The sequence below is a fragment of the Borostomias antarcticus genome (genome assembly GCF_949987555.1).
Source record: "Borostomias antarcticus genome assembly, chromosome: 13".
Lineage (NCBI taxonomy): Eukaryota > Metazoa > Chordata > Actinopteri > Stomiiformes > Stomiidae > Borostomias > Borostomias antarcticus.
Window position 1 is genome coordinate 18,716,922 of NC_140246.1, and position 21,358 is coordinate 18,738,279.

General features: G+C 43.7%; 1 protein-coding gene across 2 annotated transcripts; it reads left to right on the plus strand.

The window, feature by feature from the left end:
* The first annotated feature begins 220 nt into the window (after positions 1-220).
* On the plus strand, positions 221-15,278 carry nots (nothepsin). 2 transcript variants are annotated; one of them, XM_084448195.1, is made up of 9 exons: positions 223-378; positions 9,733-9,913; positions 11,143-11,260; positions 11,612-11,730; positions 13,058-13,254; positions 13,710-13,835; positions 13,938-14,082; positions 14,205-14,303; positions 15,038-15,276. In XM_084448195.1, the coding sequence occupies exons 1-9, from the start codon at positions 314-316 to the stop codon at positions 15,215-15,217; spliced, it is 1,230 nt and encodes a 409-aa protein (XP_084304321.1). In that variant the 5' UTR covers positions 223-313; the 3' UTR covers positions 15,218-15,276. The 2 variants fall into 2 exon arrangements, with proteins under 2 accessions (XP_084304322.1, XP_084304321.1); XM_084448196.1 differs by lacking the exon at positions 11,143-11,260 and having other exon boundaries at positions 221-378; positions 9,733-9,887; positions 15,038-15,278.
* The last annotated feature ends 6,080 nt before the right edge of the window (positions 15,279-21,358 follow it).

A 21,358-nucleotide genomic window follows, 5' to 3' on the forward strand; every position in this document is an offset into this window, starting at 1 on the left:
AACGCCAAACTACCTCAGCTAAGATAAGGAATCTGAAAGGCTAAGGTCTCTCTGGTCTGTCCAAACAAGTATTGTTTACTTAGTCAACGTGATGACCAGGTCTCGGTCACCCAAACCCTGCAAACGAGACATGTGGACATGTTGTTTGAGTTCATTCTCTGTAACATGTGATAGAAAAGATATTGAGAAATTGTGCCGTTGGCCAGTGACATGGATTCAGGTTGTTGATGTCAAGTCAGATGGGGACGGTCTGGGAGTGTGGGACTTGTGGTCTCGACATACAGTTGGCCGACAGGAACCTGACTCTCCCAGGATGAGGTGGACAGCGCTGGCTCTTCTCTGCTGTGCCTGTGTATGGACCGCTCGGGGCTTGGTCAGGTAAGGACAGCTGTGGAGACCTGGTTCACCACTGAAGCCTTCTGCTGTAGTGAGGAAGTGTAATTTAACTTTCCCCAAGTATAAACCAGGGTGTGCCCCAGGGATCTATCATGTGACCAGTTATTTATTATATATATCAATAGTCTAGATCAGAATGTTTTAAATGCAAATTAACATTTTTTGCTGATGACTGCGTCCACACCAAATGTGGCTCTGTCAGCTACAAGTTGATTGGGCTACGTAAATACTAAAATGATCAGATTGATCGGTAAGTAAATGATTGAATGTTACTTAGGTGTGTTTTTGTGAATAGCCTATATGTAGTAGCCGTTGTAGAAAAGCAATTGACCACTCGAGGCAGTGGGTTACACGGGATTTTATAACAGCTACGGGGGTTTTAGGGATTTTACAACGCCCCATAGCTGTGGTTAAATCCCGTGTAACCCACTGCCTCGAGTGGTCGAGTAGTAAAGGGGAAATCATGTTTTAAGGTGATTTATTAAGGTTTATGATCATATACAATGGTTCAGATCAAAAAGTTGACAAAACTAGCACTATTGAGAAAGTCTGATAATTGCTCTATTCATTCAAAAACATGTTAAACTCTAGATTTCAAAGAAAAGCTCATCGAGGGTGTAATTTGTTAGCCTGGTACGACCATCCTGTTCTCGCGAGCTCACATTCTGTTTCACTAACGCAGAACGACCCGATATTGCGGAGCAAAGCAGTGAGCTCGCGAGATCGGGATGGTCATACCAGGCTATTAGGCTATAGCCTACATGCACGCATCCTCACAATGCCTACAGTCGCTGGATAGCCTACTGTTGACCATGGAGCACTGAGACTGTTGACCATGGAGCACTGAGACTGTTGACCATGGAGCACTGAGACTGTTGACCATGGAGCACTGAGACTGTTGACCATGGAGCACTGAGACTGTTGACCATGGAGCACTGAGACTGTTGACCATGGAGCACTGAGACTGTTGACCATGGAGCACTGAGACTGTTGACCATGGAGCACTGAGATTCATCACTAATTTTAGATCCCGTACCCACCGTTTGGTCGTACTTGTATGCTCGCGTTGGATGGTCTGCTTTGTCCGCCCGCAGACTCAAAAATAAGTATGTCCTTATTTATAAGGCTATTCTTGGTCGAGAGAATTTAGCTTTGTGTATATGACATTTTCCAAGTAGAATAAAGAGATTAACCATAGAACACATTTTTTATCATTACATTCAAAATGAGTAACAATATCCTTCCCTTCAATATTAATTCGCCTTATTCACCTGGCAGCCATATTGGTCAGTCTGGGGTGCGGATGCGGAAGTGCCCGTTGACTTCAATGTTAAAAGTTCACTGTAAAAACACCACTTCAAGAACCGAAATAGTCAAAATAACAGACTGAATACACTATCGGGGTTACAAACTCATCATTACCAGACTGATGGTTTTTCACTGCCGTTGTTTTCGCGTTTGGAAATACATGGAGGTGAATGAGCCATAGTTAGCCGTCAGCTGCATTCACTCCGATGTATTTCCAAACGCGAAAACAACGGCAGTGAAAACAATCAGTCTCGTAATGATGAGTTTGTAACCTCGATAGTGTATTCAGCCTGTTATTTTGACTATTTTGGTTCTTGAAGTGGTGTTTTTAAAGTGAACTTTTAACATTGAAGGCAACGGGCACTTCCGCAACCGCACCCCTAATTACGTCAGACTGACCAATATGGCAGCTGAGGTGAATAAGGCGAATAGCATGCGAAGTTTTGCATAGAAGGTAGTTCTCAATCTTTCCCCCAAAAACTACACTAAAATGGCAACCATATAAAAGATTAGTTATATTTTCTTGTTCAGTTTGACAAAAAGTACATCTATGATCAATATCCAAAAATCTAGAATTATACATGTTTGTTGGGTATATGTTGTGTCATAGGCGATTTTACCCTCTGAGAGAAGGGGGGGCAACATTTTGACGTGAGAAAAAAAAAAAAAACCTGTTCTGCCGTCCCGTCTCTAGTTTAAGTAATAAATACACTTTTAAAATTAATGATGATCTAACACAAACTGGTACAAACCACAATTATGTATTTAATAATTGTGTTAATTAGTAAAGAAAAAAAAGGTGGTTGTTTTTTTTTTTTTTTTTTTTAAGAATCTGAGCAGAGTTGGGCTGTCCAATGAGGGGGGGCACTAGGAGGGTCAGTGTGTCAGAGACATTGTAGAAGGACAGAGAACCTGCCTTGTGATCCAGATACACTCCTATTTTAGAGGATTGAGTGCCTGATACTTTAGTCTCAACTTTATCATGGTAGAAACTGTAACTGTCACCAGAGCACCGCAACATCCAAGACTTGTTATTTCCACCAAAATAGGTTTTGTCTTTTCTATTGATGATTTTATACGAGACTGCAATGTCAACAGTGTGACCACTCCATTCCACCTCCCAGTAACAGCGTCCAGACAGACCCTCTCTGCACAGAACCTGGGTGTAGCCAGGTTTAACTGATTCCGATCTCGCGCAATGCCTCGATCTTGCGGTAGGTGACGTCTGTGGATTCCGGCTCAGCTTCCTTTCCTTTGACAAGACAAAGCAGGCTAGTAAAGATCACACTCAAAGAGCTCGACTGTACCGTTAACATTTGGTCAGAGATGGAGGTGGAGGTCTGGTCAGAGGTGGAGGTGGAGGTCTGGTCAGAGGTGGAGGTCTGGTCAGAGGTGGAGCGCTGGTCAGAGGTGGAGGTGGAGGTCTGGTCAGAGGTGGAGGTGGAGGTCAGAGGCTGCCCAGCCCCTAAGTCTGAAGTGCTAACAGTAACTATAGTAACAATACTCCTATATGCTAACATGGATATCTTAATAACACTATAGCTTACAATGAGAATCAGAATCAGTTTTTATGATTAAAATCGGTTTTTATTTATTTTTAAATTTGAGGTGGAGGTGGAGGTCTGGTCAGAGGTGGAGGTGGAGGTCTGGTCAGAGGTGGAGGTCAGAGGTGGAGGTCTGGTCAGAGGTGGAGGGCTGAGGTGGAGGTCTGGTCAGAGGTGGAGGTCTGGTCAGGTGGAGGTCTGGTCAGAGGTGGAGCGCTGGTCAGAGGTGGAGGTCTGGTCAGAGGTGGAGGTCTGGTCAGCGGTCAGAGGTGGAGGGCTGAGGTGGAGGTCTGGTCAGAGGTGGAGCACTGGTCAGAGGTGGAGGTCTGGTCAGGTGGATGTCTGGTCAGAGGTGGAGCACTGGTCAGAGGTGGAGGGCTGAGGCTGCCCAGACCCTAAGTCTGAAGTGCTAACAGTAACTATAGTAACAGTACTCCTATATGCTAACATGGATATCTTAATAACAACACTATAGCTTACAATGAGAATCAGAATCAGTTTTTATGATTAAAATCGGTTTTTATTTATTTTTAAATTTGCCACCACCACCGCCTCCTCCTCCGAGCCAGGGAAGAGGAGAGAGAGAGAAGAGGACATCTCCCTCTCTCTTCCTGACTCTCTCTCAGTGGTCCAGAGAGAGAGAGAGAGGAGAAGGAGATACCACCTTGACATCTCCCCTCCCCCCCTCTCTGGCTCACTGAGAGAGACTCAGCGAAAGAGAGGAGGACTCTCTCACTGAATCTCTCTCAGTGAGACAGAGAAGGGGGGGGAGGAGATGTCGAGATGATACCTCCTTCTCCTCTCTCTCACTCTCTAGCCCACGAGAGAGAGTCAGGGAAAGAGAGGAAGACGTCCCCCTCTCTCTCTCTCTGGCTGCTCTTCCTCTGTCGCTCTCTGGCTTTTATACACCTCCTGGCTCACGTCACAAGGGCGCTCTGTGACGTCACGGTTTGCGAGGCTCTTTTGACAAAACTACTTTCTAAAATCACTGTAAATCACTTGATTGGCACTTTCAGACAGGTGTGATGAAGGAGCTATTGCAAATTAAACCATGATCGGAACAACAAGACTGAGCTGGGGAGCCTACCCACGCGCACAGCGGCATATCTCAATAAAGGTTTTGTTGCCTAAATTAGCTGTCTTATTCTAGCAGCCGAGCAGCGTTCCGTTCAACGGACCTGCAAACTTGTCACCTTTTGGCTACAGTCACCTTTTTTATGTTAACCATGGTAGTTTCAGTGAATCTAGAGGGTTTTAGTTTTGTATGTCGTCACCTTTTTCACTACTCCAGGTCTGGTTCATAACAACGCAGGCGCCTTCACGAGTATCCTGGATTTGGCGTTAATAGTAGGCTATAATAATATTCTCTCGTTCAAAATAAAGCAACTGCCAAAAGTTAAAAAGTCTTTATTGAGATATGCCGCTAGGGCGTGGGTATAGGCTCCCCAGAACTCCTGCCCTTTTCTTTTTTAAATAATACTCTCTATTCAATAATCTAATTCTGTCAAAATGTTCCAATATTATCAATTTGTTTTAAGTCCTTCATCCTTTCCCGCACGTTATAGCTCCCATATTATGACGAGACTTGAATATGACACTTAAGAATGGGTTTATGTCAACAATCCTTACGCAGAAGTTCTTGTTTGTGATATTCGGGTGTGTAAATTTTTTTATGAATACGCCAACGAATACAAATAGCCTAGGCTATGTTACAGTTTAATCGTTCTGAAATCGGAATCGGAATTAGTCTGTTCGTGTGAGTCAATGATCAAAAATCAAAACAGGAATTGGATATGGAGTTTGGATTACTGGAAAGGAACTTTACGTTTGAAAGATCCGTGGTGAACCGAGTAATACGGCAGCAAGTTAGATTATTGATTTGCCGAATCATCATGTTTGTAGCTATAATTATCGAATCACATGAAACCCGTCCATGGACCCCATACAAGACCTCGATACAGGCACTGATGTAGCTGGATTATAGTAGCCATGACGCACGGGGCCTTGGATATGAGGGACTTGGCACAGATGTTCTAATATGTGCTTAACTACCCCGCAACATCCATTAGAACACGCAGCTTCTATAGGCCTACAGAATGTTTTGAGAAAGTATGTGAAATGCATGATATCCCGGAAAATACACAAATTGGCTGCTGTAAAGAACCCTGATGAGATGAGGAGGGAGGGAGTGAGGGAGGGAGAGAAGTATAGAGGGAGGAGAAGGATGGAGAAGAGGAGGGGGGGGGGTGAAGGGGGAAAAGAGCTAATTAATTAACAAATATCCCAAATGTCCATGCAGTATAAATAATGATCCATGCATTTAATTTTCTTGTGTTTATTTTACTGTTTAGGTAAATAACAACCACTTAAGATGTAAAAGTAGGTGAGAGAAAACCACTAACCGATCACTTAAACAACAGCAGTCATAAACACTTCCATCTCAATAGTGAGTAACATAAATGTCACCAAACATTTGAATATATAACAAGTAACTATTTCCTCAGCAGCATGTCGGGAGTTTGGCAGTGATTCTATAGTCCAGTAGAGTCATCATGTTTATATAGGTTTATTAAGCAGCATTTAGACTATCCTGTGCTAAACTAGACTCTCAGACATAGGCGATTTTACCCTTTGAGAGTAGGGGGGCAACATTTTGACGTGAGAAAAAAAAACAACCTGTTCTGCCGTCTTGTCCCATCTATTTACAAAGAATACCAGTTGTGAACAGTATGCTAATGAGAAATCCGTATGACAATTCAATATGTACAACACATCAAACTTCATCTAGACACCACGAGCATGTCAATATGACTTTATGACCGAGCACTAGGCCATACCCAACATCACAACATCACACTGCAACTGCCTGCTGGTGCTAGCTTCCTCGCCCAAGGTGATGTTGCTAGTGTGCTAGCTTCGATAGCCTCTGGAGCACTTCTGCATTCGGTTGCACCTGCTGCGCTGTTATTTCGAGTGGAAGCTTCTTCATTAGCATTGCCAGATTTTATTTTATTTTATGAAGAAGTGGTAAATTGTTTTTATAGCTCTTTTTGCCATTATGAGCAGGTTGGCTAGTTGTAGCTTGTTGAGCACTGAGCAGTACATCTCATTTTTTTTCGACGGACGAGTTGTGCCATTAGTGGATTATGAATATATATATATTTTTAAAGGTTGCATAGTTTAAGTAATAAATACACTTTTAAAATTAATGATGATCTAACACAAACTGGTACAAACAACAATTATGTATTTAATAATTGTGTTAATTAGTAAAAAAAAAAAAAAAGAAAAGAATCTTAAGAATCTGAGCAGAGTTGGGCTGTCCAATCAGGGGGGGGCACTTGCCCCCCCTGCCCCCCCTATAAAATCGCCAATGGTTGTGTAGTATTTTCAAGTGAACTTCTCTAATTTTATTTGTAATGAAGAATTTAAAGGGAACAAGCCACGCCTTCCTCCAATTAATGTCCATGAAATGAGAATTCCAAAAGAATTTCCCTCTTGGAGTTATTTTCTTAGCAAAAAGAAGGCATTCTCTAATATGCCTATAAGTACATTTATTGCTCAAAAAGTCCATACCATTTAAATAAAAAGTAGACCTAGGCCTATACTCAAATCCAAGACCTTCAACTTGTTCCTTATAGGACTTCATTAGTTCTAAAATACCACTAGGAATAGACTTGGTAACCAAATTAAAATCTTTAGGTTTGACTGGAAATGCCTTCACCTCTAGGAAAGTTTCATAGCGAAGTAACTGACCATCAGCATTAAATAGGTCCTTCTCTAACTCTGTACCCTCCTTTAAATTGTTTCTCATAGAAATTAATTATTACTTTGAGTCTCTTAAATGTATATCAAACCAAAAATGTAGATCAACTGTTCATATTTATTCAGAATTATTTTTGTAATGTAAGCTGTCACTGAAGTATGTAAAAAAGTTTTTCTTTGTCTTTCCTGTTTTATTTTTTTGAACGTAAAGTAATCTGTTTTATATGATTACGCTTTTATGTTTGTGGACTGGATGACTAAATGTTTGTACATTTATATTTTTAAATAATAAATAAATTATTTAAATTTATTTAAATAAATCGATCTGCTTCCAATTTATCTGCGGAACTACATAGTTCAAAAATGTAAAGGAAACTCTGGGCTTCGTTCACAGGACTCTCTTACTAACAGGACTGTCTCCTACTAACAGGACTGTCTCCTACTAACTGGACTGTCTCCCACTAACTGGACTGTCTCCTACTAACAGGACTGTCTCCTACTAACTGGACTGTCTCCCACTAACTGGACTGTCTCCTACTAACAGGACTGTCTCCTACTAACTGGACTGTCTCCCACTAACTGGACTGTCTCCTACTAACAGGACTGTCTCCTACTAACTGGACTGTCTCCTACTAACAGGACTGTCTCCTACTAACTGGACTGTCTCCCACTAACTGGACTGTCTCCTACTAACAGGACTGTCTCCTACTTACGGGACTGTCTCCTACTTACGGGACTGTCTCCTACTTACGGGACTGTCTCCTACTAACTGGACTGTCTCCTACTAACAGGACTGTCTCCTACTAACAGGACTGTCTCCTACTAACAGGACTGTCTCCTACTAACTGGACTGTCCTACTAACAGGACTGTCTCCTACTAACAGGACTGTCTCCTACTAACTGGACTGTCTCCTACTAACAGGACTGTCTCCTACTAACTGGACTGTCTCCTACTAACTGGACTGTCTCCTACTAACTGGACTGTCTCCTACTAACTGGACTGTCCTACTAACAGGACTGTCTCCTACTAACTGGACTGTCTCCTACCAACTGGACTGTCTCCTACTAACAGGACAGTCTCCTACTAACAGGACTGTCTCCTACTAACTGGACTGTCTCCTACTAACAGGACTGTCTCCTACTAACAGGACTGTCTCCTACTAACTGGACTGTCTCCTACTAACTGGACTGTCTCCTACTAACTGGACTGTCTCCTACTAACAGGACTGTCTCCTACTAACAGGACTGTCTCCTACTAACTGGACTGTCTCCTACTAACTGGACTGTCTCCTACTAACAGGACTGTCTCCTACTAACTGGACTGTCTCCTACTAACTGGACTGTCTCCTACTAACTGTACTGTCTCCTACTAACTGGACTGTCTCCTACTAACAGGACTGTCTCCTACTAACTGGACTGTCTCCTACTAACTGGACTGTCTCCTACTAACTGGACTGTCTCCTACTAACTGGACTGTCTCCTACTAACTGGACTGTCTCCTACTAACTGTACTGTCTCCTACTAACAGGACTGTCTCATACTAACTGGACTGTCTCCTACTAACAGGACTGTCTCCTACTAACTGGACTGTCTCCTACTAACTGGACTGTCTCCTACTAACAGGACTGTCTCCTACTAACTGGACTGTCTCCTACTAACTGGACTGTCTCCTACTAACTGTCCCTGGAGTCCGTACTGAACTGGGGAAGAGGGCTTTCAGGTGCTGCTCCCTCCACCTGGAATGATCCCCAATATAAACTAAATCTTCGGGAGCTCGGTTCATAGGCTGCTTTTAAAACGCTCCTGGGGGACATGGAATCAAGCACATCTGGCTGCAGATGTTTTGACTGTTGATGAATGTTTCTGTAAATTGATTGTTTTTATTGTTACAGTATATGGTTGTTTGTTTTGAATTGTGTCGTCTGTAACTCGGTAACAGTGCTGCTGGCTGTCTTGGCCAGGACACTCTTGTAAAATATATTTTTAATCTCAATGGGTTTCTTTTCCTGGTTAAATAAAGGTTAAATAAAAAATAAAAAACTACACTCTAAAACAAAAGGGTGTTACTATATAGAGCCATTAACAGAAGAACTGAACAGAAGAAAATAACGTTCAGAACCCTTTTCAGGTCCGTATGATTCAATATAATTACAACCAATATCGGGTAAGAAAGAATCCTTTAGGGGTCCAAATATTACTTTACCAAGCTGGAAAGGGAACCATTTGGCTATAGGTTTCTACACAGCCTCATACAGAGGGTGCTGGTGTTGTTTATCTGGGTCTGATAGAAGCTGGGAGCTGATAGAAGCTGGGAGCTGATAGAAGCTGGGAGTTGAGAGAAGCTGGGAGTTGATAGAAGCTGGGGTCTGATAGAAGTGGTTCCCAGGGCCCACTGTACTGAGACACGTGTGACATCTCTGACAAGTCATTTTTATGTTGTGTGTGTGTGTGTGTGTGTGTGTAGATTGCATTCTCCCTCTTAGCCTCTAGACAGTCTACAATTGAGGCTTGATGCTGACAACTGATCGGCCCCCTGTGTGTGTGTCTTTGTGTGTATTGTAGTAATAGTCATACTCGTAGCAGCAGTAGTACATCTTTCTGTTGTTGCCTGGACCTCTCCATCCCAGATGTTCTGTAGACGTGTACCCTAACCTCCTTCTTTCCCTCCTTCTGTCCATCCCTCCTTCTCTCCATCTGTCCTATCTTCCCTCCATCCCAGGGTGCCGTTGCGGCGGATGGTGTCGGTGCGAGCCCAGCTGAGGGCGGCCCAGCGTCTGGAGGACTTCGTACGGGACCACCAGCCGGACACGTTCTCGCAGCGCTACGCCCAGTGCTACCCCCCCGGCACGCCCTCCCTGCGCCTGGCCAAGACCAGTGAGAGGCTCTACAACTTCATGGACGTGAGGGAGTATATATATATACACTATATTGCCAAAAGTATTCACTCACCCATCCAACAGCTGACAGAGTGGGGTCAGCGGATGCTGAGGCGCATAGTGCGCAGAGGTCGCCAACTTTCTGCAGAGTCAATCGCTACAGACCTCCAAACTTCATATGGCCTTCAGATTAGCTCAAGAACAGTGCGTAGAGAGCTTCATGGAATGGGTTTCCATGGCTGAGCAGCTGCATCCAAGCCATACATCACCAAGTGCAATGCAAAGCGTCGGATGCAGTGGTGTAAAGGACGCCGCCACTGGACTCTAGAGCAGTGGAGACGCGTTCTCTGTTCTCTGAGTGACGAATCACGCTTCTCCATCTGGCAATCTGATGGATGAGTCTGGGTTTGGGGGTTTTCAGGAGAACAGTACTTGTCTGACTGCATTGTGCCAAGTGTGAAGTTTGGTGGAGGGGGGATTATGGTGTGGGGTTGTTTTTCAGGAGCTGGGCTTGGCCCCTTAGTTCCAGTGAAAGGAACTCTGTATGCTTCAGCATACCAAGTGATTCTGGACAACTCCATGCTCCCAACTTTGTAGGAACAGTTAGGGCCCCTTCCTGTTCCAGCATGACTGCACACCAGTGCACAAAGCAAGGTCCATAAAGACATGGATGAGTGAGTTTGGTGTGGAAGAACTTGACTGGCCTGCACTGTCCTGACGTCAAACCGATAGAACACCTTTGGGATGAATTAGAGCGGAGACTGCAAGCCAGGCCTCCTCGTCCAACATCAGTGTCTGACCTCACAAATGTGCTTCTGGAAGAATGGTCAAAAATTCCCATAAACACACTCCTAAAACTTGTGGAAAGCCTTCCCAGAAGAGTTGAAGCTGTTATAGCTTTAAAGGGTGGGCCGACGTCATATTAAACCCTATGGATTAAGAATGGGATTTCACAAAGTTCATATGCGTGTAAAGGCAGATGAGCGAATACTTTTGGCAATATAGTGTATATATACGTATATATAGTATACATATGTTTGCCTTCACCTAGTGTGTGCGTGCATGCTTTACCTTGTGTGTGTGTATATTTATAGATATGTCTTTCTTTCTTTCTCTCTCTCTCTCTCTCTCTCTCTCTCTCTCTCTCTCTATATATATATATATATATATATATATAGTATACATATGTTTGCCTTCACCTGGTGTGTGCGTGCATGCTTTACCTACGTACGTGTGTGTGTGTGTGTGTCCAGGCCCAGTTCTACGGTGTTATCAACCTGGGTTCTCCATCGCAGAACTTCACGGTGGTGTTTGACACCGGGTCAGCGGACCTGTGGGTTCCGTCGTCGTACTGCGTCAGCGAGGCCTGTGGTGAGAGACTGGCCGCTGAGCAGCACCTCCACCGTCTCTGTCCCTCTGAGGGACGGTCTTCACCGTCTCTGTCCCTCAGAGAGACGGTCTTCACCGTTTCTGTCCCTCAGAGAGACGGTCTTCACCGTCTCTGTCCCTTAGAAGGACAGTCTGCACCACTGTGTCAGAGGAACTGGGATGCATGTGTGTGTGTGTGTGTGTGTGTTCGCGCATGCATGTGTGTGTGCTTTTCTCCCTCTCTCTCTACATCGGTGTCTGTGCATGTGCATACCTACATGTCTCTCTCTCTCTCTCTAGGTGTGTGTGTACCTACATGTCTCTGTCTCTCTCTCTCTCTCTCTCTCTCTACAGGGATGCACCACAAGTTCAAGGCGTTTGAGTCCAATACCTTCAACCATGATGGCCGGATGTTTGGGATTCACTACGGTACTGGTCACCTGCTGGGCATCAAGGCCAGGGACTCCCTCAAGGTGGCGCCACTGCTCCCACTTTAAACCCCACTGTTCACACCTGTCACACCTGATACAACCGGCTGATGATAGTAGAAATGGCTGGAAAGTTTAGTCTAGTCTGGTCTGGTCTGGTCTGGTCCGGTCCGGTCCGGTCTGGTCTAGTCCGGTCTGGTCTAGTCCGGTCCATCCCAAGTTGATTCTGCTCTCTGTAGTCTATACAGGACTACAGGAAGTATTGCAGTTCGGTGGCCAATGGGACTGGACCGTAGACCAGTGTTAGGTGTTATGAAGGATGTAGGTGGTTGAGATACAGGCGTCTGTCACAGTAGTCACTCCTGTGTGATTCCTTCAACATGGGGATCATACAGTAGGACCCCACTTATCCGAACCCAACGGGACCGAAGGTCGTTCGTATCTCTGAAATGTCCGGATGACTGAAACTTATGTTAAAATGCACCAAATTCACCAAAATGCACCAAAAGTGGTATACTTGTTTCATATAGACTCATAATAGACCAATAAATACCCTTAATTACTGAAAATGCATCAAAATTGCAATCAAATAGCCAACTAAACTCATATAGCCTAGCCTATAATAGACCTACAGTAGCCTATAATTAAATAACCGAATTTCCACTTGAGTGCCAGCTTTGATCAAATACAGTACTTTATTCTCAAATGAGGCGTACGCTGCATCGATAGGCTACTGTATTCGCAGAACAACATGGTAGCCTATAGCCTAAAAACAACCCAACATTAGAACAATTAGAGCAAATGATAATCAATAAATAAATAAATAAATGAAATGACAGACAAGTTGTCGTGTCTTAGGCTATTGTAGCCTAAAAGAAAGTCTCTAAAACAACCGATGTAGGCTAACATGGCCTAGGCTGTAGGCTATTATTTAACAAATACAGTAGGTCTAGTAGGCTAATCTACATGCCCACAACACGTCTGTGTTCCTGAAGTCCATTAACTGGGAACGAAAAATGACTCGATGCTCCTCTGCTTCAGGTGCTGACGCGCTTTCTGGCTACCAAGGAATGCAGCTCTCGCGCAGCAGACTCGTTTGCGTTTTGCGCTCGACATTAAAGTAACAAATAAATGAAACGTGACAGTAGGCTACAGCCTAGTGTAGCCTAGGCTGTAGGGTACAGTACAGTAATGAAAATCCCATGAAAATCCCACCAGTAACCAGATAGCAGGCTAAAAAAAAGAAAGTTTTTTAAGCCTGTCCGGTAGAGGGAGGTTCGGATCTCTGAAGTTCGGATGAGTGGGGTCCTACTGTAATTAATTTACCTATCCTATTCCTGTGTTGAGTGTGTGTGTGTGTGTGTGTGTCCAGATCGGGGAGGTGTTGGTGCTGAACCAGGAGTTTGGGGAGGCGGTGTTTGAGCCGGGCTTCGTGTTCGTCATGGCGAAGTTTGACGGCGTGCTGGGCCTGGGATACCCGTCGCTGGCGGAGGTCGGCACGCCCGTGTTCGACAGCATCATGGCCCAGAAGGCCGTGGACCAGCCTCTGTTCTCCTTCTACCTCAGCAAGTACGCACATCGCTCCCCCTGTTATACAATAGAATATACTTTATTGTCCCCTCAGGGAAATTAGTCTTGGACTCGTTTGCTGCACAAATCAACTCTATACATAGAAACAGAGGAGGACAACACATCACATGTCTCACATACATATACTACACACAACACGTTGGCCACAACATATTGCACATACAAAACACATTACACATATTACTCACAACACATTGTACATACACAACACAACACATTGCACATACACAACACAACACATTGCACATACATAGACTATTGCACACAACCCACATTGCACTTTCCCCAGTGGATATAAAAAAAAAAAAAGTTAGACTGCCATGATGGTGATGATGGTGGTGATGGTGATGATGGTGGTGATGGTGCTGATGATGGTGATGATGATGATGGTGATGATGGTGATGATGATGGTGATGGTGTTTCGACTATCCCAGGAGTAAGAGTGCGACTGACCCAGAGGGGGAGCTGTTGCTAGGCGGGATAGACGCGGCTCTGTTCAGCGGTCAGATCAACTGGGTTCCCGTGACGGAGAAGGGCTACTGGCAGATCAGGATAGACAGGTCAGGTGAAGTACTACACACTAAATATGGTACACAAGCATGTGTCTATGTCATCAATATCTAATCTGTGTGTGTGTGCTTGCATGTGTGTGTGTGTTGCAGCGTGAGGGTCCAGGGTGCCCAGGCGTTCTGCGCTCAGGGCTGCCAGGCCATCGTGGACACGGGCACCTCCCTGATCGCCGGCCCGTCCACAGACATCCTCTCCCTGCAGCAGCTGATCGGAGCCACGCCCACATCCATAGGAGAGGTACGCACCTGGGCCCAGTCCCAAACAAAACCTCTAGACTGTCTCCTTATCGAAAGAGGTTTTCCTGTCTCTTGATGTGTGTGTGACTGTGTGTGTGTGACTGTGTGTGTGTGTTATTTCAGTACCTGCTTGACTGCAGCAGGTTGTCCAGTCTGCCCCTGGTGACCCTCACCATCAGCGGAGTGGAGTACAGCCTGTCTGCCAGGTCCTACGTCAGGCGGGTGAGTCGCCTGCTCAGAACTGTCCAGACGGGCTGATGGCAGCCAAGACTGCTTTAATGTATATTATGAATCATTCAAAAAACATCCACACAGCTTTTAGCAAGGTTTGGAATAAATGTATTGCCCCCCCCCCCCCACACAAAAAAAGATTGATTATGAATTTATCATTTTAAAACAATTGCTGGGTCCTAAATGAATGTTGTGTTTATCTGTCTGAGATGTTTGAGGTTTGGTTCCCACCTCTAACGCTGCTCTTGAGCCAATAGTATCAGCATGTTGGTACCACGCGGTACCAAGTTGGTACACAGGTATCTCTGTGTCTGGAGTTATCAGAAGTTGTAATACTATTGGTTCACGAACCTTGCTAAGAGTTTTTTTTTAATGATTTGGCGACATAATTTTTTTTATCTATAGCACCTTTAAGCAGTTATAGAATAAAGTTGGATCAGTTCGTAGCTGCCTATTTGGAATGTCCTAAGTCTCAATCTATCAAATCTTATGGAAAGACCTGCTACGTGAAAATGAGACATCTTCTGAAAATTAACCTGACTGAACATTACAACACATGGTAGCACTGCTACAGCACATGTGGATAGACACAGAGACCGCTCCAGTAAAAAACATGCAAGAGAAAGCACTGGAAGACTGTCCTCATCATGGCTGTCAGTGTCTGAGCTAAGGCCTTTGATTACAGCTAAATCAAAAATCCCTCTATCCTCTCCTCATCACCCCAGGAGAAACTAGGCAACAGGGAGATCTGCTTCAGTGGATTCCAGGCCATGGACCTGCACTCAGGCATGGGGCCGCTATGGATTCTGGGAGATGTATTTCTGTCAGAGTACTACAGCATCTTCGACCGTGGACAGGACCGGGTCGGCTTCGCCACAGCTCGCCACCAACCTTTAACGGGCTAACCAGCGAACACCAGCTCATAGGCTAGCTCCAGAACATTCTGCTGGAGTTAATAAAAAAAATAATGACTGGAGTGCAACCCGTCTGTGATGCTTATTACTGACTCTCTCTCTCTCTCTCTCTTACACACACACACACACACACTAATCCCAATGATTTAAAGAATTCCACTCTAGAACAACATTGGGCTCAACAACTAGACACCCACAAAACAATAAAGAAAAATGTGGTTTCTTTGACTATAGTTGCTCCATGTAAACAAAGCATGATCAGGAAGTCTGCACTTCCGGGGTTCCACAAGTCCCCGGAAGCAAAATAACGAGGAGGACGACAACAACAAAAACATCTAGGAGGACGGGAGCGTCTCTATGTTCCCCCAGCCCTATGTTCCCCCAGCCCTATGTTCCCTCACTCCTATGTTCCCCCAACCTTATGTTCCCTCAGCCCTATGTTCCCTCAACCCTATGTTCCCTCACTCCTATGTTCCCTCACTCCTATGTTCCCTCACTCCTATGTTCCTTCAGCCCTATGTTCCCTCAGCCCTATTTTCCCTCAACCCTATGTTCCCTCAACCCTATGTTCCCTCACTCCTATGTTCCCTCAGCCCTATGTTCCCTCAACCCTATGTTCCCTCAGCTCTATGTTCCCACATTTCTATGATTTTTGGGGGCTGTGTGCGTGTGTGGAAGCAGAATTTCACACAAACTACAGTCATCAAATACTACTGCTCCGATTTGCACCAAATTTGGTGGAGGCGTGTAGCGTGAAACACTTCTTGCTCAGATGGCTGCTGTTCATGGAAGCTTGATCCCTGGAAACCGTGGAGGAAAGCTTTAAGTGGTTCAGAACTTCTGTTTTCACCAGCATGAAACGAGGGGTGAAAAGATTAATTGGCGTTGCTGGCATAAGAACTGCAGAGCAAAGGTGTATACAAACCTGCTGAATGATGAGGATGTTACATACACTATCTGTTAAGTATGAAAACACAGCTACATTACACATTAGACTATTAATGAAGAACATATCCTTTATAAATGTGTTTATTAATTGCTTACTAATGTTTAGGAATGTATTAATAATGCTTTATAAAAGATGAATTACTTAATAAATGCTTCATAGGCGAGAGTTACCAAAAAATCTTGGTAATGTGGGAACATAGAGCTGGGGGAACATAGGAGTGAGGGAACATAGAGCTGAGGGAACGATGGCCCAGTCCCAATGTCCACCCTTGCAGACTCACAGACTTAAGAGCGTGCTCCCGCGAAGTCCGCGAGGGCTTAGGGGTGTCCCAATGTCAACTCGGCAAGTGCGTGAGGGCTCTCCGGCAGCCATTTTGAGCCCTTTATGGCCCCTTCCCGTAAGTCTGCATTTCTGCAGACTTAGCCTAAGGGAATTACCCACAGTTCATATCGTTGTGACGTGAAACACGGGGCTACCTGAAGAACAGCCAATAAACAAGCACGGACAGATCAACCAACCCTAATGTTCACGTTACAAAACAAAATGTTTTAATGTTTTTAGCTGGACTTGCTTATCTGCACAAGTAGCCTTATAATTATTTTGGTTTCATTATTTTTAAGTATGGGTTATTAACCCCATGGGTTTGTATAATGTGATTTGTGTAAAAATATGTAGGCTATGGTTATAAATTACATCGATTTCTGTTGCTCTAAATCATATGATTTCCCAGTTAAAAGCAGTATGACATTAATCACCCATTTCGGTGCAGTGTTCTTTGAATTGAGATTTCCAACATGAATATGGAAAGAGTTGTGAGGTGCAGGAACGTGTATTATCATTCTTAAGTAAATACTTTTGGATTCATCACAAACAAGAATCACAGGCAGTAATGTAGTTCGCATATGACCACAAAATGAAATGATTTCAACAAGTTGAACAGACATGTTTTGAGGGTAACACAGAGTTCGGATAATGTAAAGGGGATTTGACTCAGGCCAAAATTAATTTACATGAAGGCCTACAAGAAAAACATGTAAAATTGACAAATTGATAAAAAGCCCCACACCCACAATAGTAAGAAATATGTTTTCACGTCAACGTAATGTGACAAGTGCTGTCCCATTCCTTTTTATACCACTTCGAGCCCTTGCAGCCTCGCGCACTCAACCACTTTACCAGGTGACGTCAATAAGTCTGTGAGGGCTCAGGGCTTGAGGGTTTAGGGGGGACATTGGGACTGGGCCATAGAGCTGAGGGAACAGAGCTGAGGGAACATAGAGCTGAGGGAACATAGAGCTGGGGGAACATAGAGCTGAGGAACATAGAGCTGAGGGAACATAGAGCTGAGGGAACATAGAGCTGAGGAACATAGAGCTGAGGGAACAGAGCTGAGGGAACATAGAGCTGAGGGAACATAGAGCTGAGGGAACAGAGCTGAGGGAACATAGAGCTGAGGGAACAGAGCTGAGGGAACATAGAGCTGAGGGAACATAGAGCTGGAGGAACATAGAGCTGGGGGAACATAGAGACGATCCCAGGAGGACAGGGACTCAAGGTGCACCATCCTAACCCTCTAGCTCTAGCCTACTCTATAAAATTAGTTCAACAAAACGAAAAATATACACACAAAAGATGACAACCGACGCACAGATGTTTTATTTACCTGAGCAGGTAAATCCTTGATTACACAAACTGCACAGTATTTTGTCATTGTCTGTGTTTTTCTTCAATAGCAAATATAGCTAGATACGGGGTCTGACAAATATCCTGAGTGACAGATGTTCACTTGAGAGATAATGATGGCTACTGCTGTTCTGCCGAATTCTGACTCCGTTCGCCTCCTCCCGATAACTCAGTTTTGCGCAATGCATGCTGGTTAATTGAGTCTTTCAAAATAACAGCGTCTGTAACCACCACATTCAGTTTATTTAACTTATTACTAAAAATAATTAAATTTTCTGCTTTGGTTTAAGTTCATTATAAACAAGACACATAGTACATGTGTTTAGAGGCTACAAAATTATAGACTTGAATTCTCCTTTAAAGTCGCACTGAAACAGACGTTTGAGATCATCTAACTTCTGACGCAAACAAGCTATGTCTTGAGAGATAAATGTAGGCTATGGTTATGTTAATAAAGCTAACAATGATGTTGTAACATGCATGCAGCACTTCCGATCTGATCTGAACGATTGATTCATTGTTACCATGGATCGGTATTGGGATTGATCAAGGGCGAATGTGAAATAGCAGCCATGAACTCAGCGGGTTATCCAAGATGCGGTAGCCGCGGCCAATGCTCCTGCTGGCGGGGAGTGAAGCTCTTCAACTCGCCTGTCACTGACTCCCTGGAGGAATTTAGCCTGGCTGCAATAACGTTATCGCGAACGGAATGAATACCATCTACTAGCAAACAAAACATGTTCAATTATATTTAACCTGTTAAAACTAAGATGCCAGGATCAAAAAATAATTTCTCCAATTGATATATTTGACAAAAACAGGTTAATATGCAAGCCGGTTTTCATTGCTAAATCAAAGCGGGGAGAGCAGAGAGAGCCGGGAACGCGCGTCTACATTTCAGATAAATGTGAACTTTTTCGTGGACGCGCGTCGGCCAGAGAAGCTCAACTGCGCAAGTCAAAAGTAACCGGAAGGCCAGAAAAGCACAACTGCGCAAGTCAAAAGTAACCGGAAATAGTCAAATGACTACAAATTTTGCCAAGATGGCGCGGTTCAATAGGGCTTCATTGTTGATAGCGGCCAGTGAATGGAGTGGCTGTATCCAGTTTATATAATACATCCATGATCGGCCCACAAGTAGGTCCGGCCCACCGGGCATTTGCCCGGTACGCCACATGGCCAGTCCGGCCCTGGGTGGAACCCCCAACCAAGGAGCAGTGGCTGGGTGTTGTGGAGGAGATTTATGTTATGGATAAGTTCACGCATGCATTGAGGATACAGGAAGGAAAGTTTGAAGGGAGATGGGAAAAATTGATGGATTATAGAAGGAAGTGTGATGATACCACTAATATTGAAATTGTAATATTTGAGTAAGAGAAAAGAGCTGCATTGTGACTTGATGGAAGTACCCATAGGATGTTATTGTTAGTTTTTATGTTTTATTGTATTGTGGTTGTAAGGATCGAAAATGCAAATAAAGATTAAAGTGAAAAAGAAAATGTATCTTGGCTATGCACTCACCAACAAGCCAGCCGTCACGCGCTGTGCGCCAGGATGAATGAGTCATGCGTGGAGCCAGGCCACCGTGCCACTACACTTGTGATGAGCATGTCGGCGTCACATGATTTGGGTATTTATAGTGTGCACATTTTTTCGATTCACATAGACGTATTCATTCACTGATGGTGCCCTTATGTGGGTGCAGTCGCCTTCGCCGTCACCTCTTTGAGTTCTATCTCGGCCAGTAGGCCGAGTAGCGCCGGATTCATTTAGGCTCGCATTACGCACAGGAGGACTGTCATTTATATGCTTACCAAACAGGTCCACATTATCACATATTATTGACAATTAGTCAATTATTGCCGTTTGATGGAGTGCCTGCATTAGGTGTGTGAGGACATATTTCGCAGAAAGATTTGGGACAGCGCATAGGTTAAGTTTGGGGAACAAATCCATATCGGACCATTAATGAGCCGGTTAGAGGACACGATCTTGCATTGAGATATAAGATATTAAACAAGAACAAGAGTATGCACTAGCGGAGTTTCTCGGTGGAAAAGACGTTTCTGCCGTTCTGACGACTGGATTTGGCAAAAGTTTGCTGAACGCTCATTGGCTGAAGGTGTTTGTCTGTCAAGGCAAGTACCCCCTCCCACATAATCGCTCTCTATGGGGCAAAAGCCAGACCGATATTGGTCATACCAGGCTACTTTCCACCCTCCCTCAAGAAGCTTGTGCTTTTTGCCAGGCCATCACTGTGAATAAGAATTTCTTCTTAATAATTTTGCCTGGTTAAATAAAGGTTAAAATAAATAAGTAAATAAATAACTGTTTGGATGAGCAGGTATAATCTACCTATCATGTAATAACAGAACTGACCCACTAGAGTGCAGTACAGCATAGACACTATAGCACAGCGTTGCTAAGAACCATGAATAGAACTAAGCTAAGAACCTACCTCTGCACTTCATTATGTTTTAATGAATCTAGTCTTACAGGCTGACACACCGCCTAGTAATGCATAGTCAAAGATACAAACACAGCCTAAAGATAACACATGCGATCACATTATACTACGTTTGAATCGGAAAGGCTACATACATTTGATTGAGATGGCTATTTTTATATTCTGTGTTGCCTATTTCTCTGAAGAATTGTGCAAATAACCCAAGCTTGATGATTGTGATTGTAGGAGCCGTTTATGTGTGGACTGTTTGAATGCAAATGACTTATTGAGGATGTGTATTGTGATATGATTTGATTATGATTAATGAGTTGAGTTAACATCGACTTGATGTATGAAACATCTAGGCTATGCCTATACATATATCTCGCACCAAGCATAGGTTATTCCCTATTTCATTGCTAATGTTCTGCAATACATTTTTTGCATTTAATGTGCCAAAATACTCACTGAAACCATGAGTAATGCCTCGTCTTCAGACCTCATGAATATTTCAAGCAGATTTTCAAAAAGGCTATCATGTTAAACCAAATAACGAAGCCAATCCAATAGTGAACTTGACATCTCAGACCCCACCTTTTCAAATATATTTTCAGATCAGATTATAAACCATGTATATCAGATCAGATTATAAACCATATGTAGGCCTATATCAAATCAGATTATAAACCATATGTAGGCCTATATCAAATCAGATTATAAACCATATGTAGGCCTATATCAAATCAGATTATAAACCATATGTAGGCCTATATCAAATCAGATTATAAACCATATGTAGGCCTATATCAAATCAGATTATAAACCATATGTAGGCCTATATCAAATCAGATTATAAACCATGTAGGCTATATCAGATCAGATTATAAACCATGTAGGCTATATCAGATCAGATTATAAACCATGTAGGCTATATCAGATCAGATTATAAACCATGTAGGCTATATCAGATCAGATTATAAACCATGTAGGCTATATCAGATCAGATTATAAACCATATGTATATTGCCAGTACATTATATGAAACACCATGATC

What these genes read in the sequence shown, in the direction of transcription:
- nots (XM_084448195.1), top strand. Translation starts at nt 314, where the DNA reads ATGAGGTGGACAGCGCTGGCTCTTCTCTGCTGTGCCTGTGTATGGACC. An exon ending in ACCGCTCGGGGCTTGGTCAG is followed by an intron (nt 379 to 9,732) that starts GTAAGGACAGCT and finishes CCTCCATCCCAG; the next exon opens with GGTGCCGTTGCGGCGGATGG. An exon ending in TGGCAGATCAGGATAGACAG is followed by an intron (nt 13,836 to 13,937) that starts GTCAGGTGAAGT and finishes TGTGTGTTGCAG; the next exon opens with CGTGAGGGTCCAGGGTGCCC.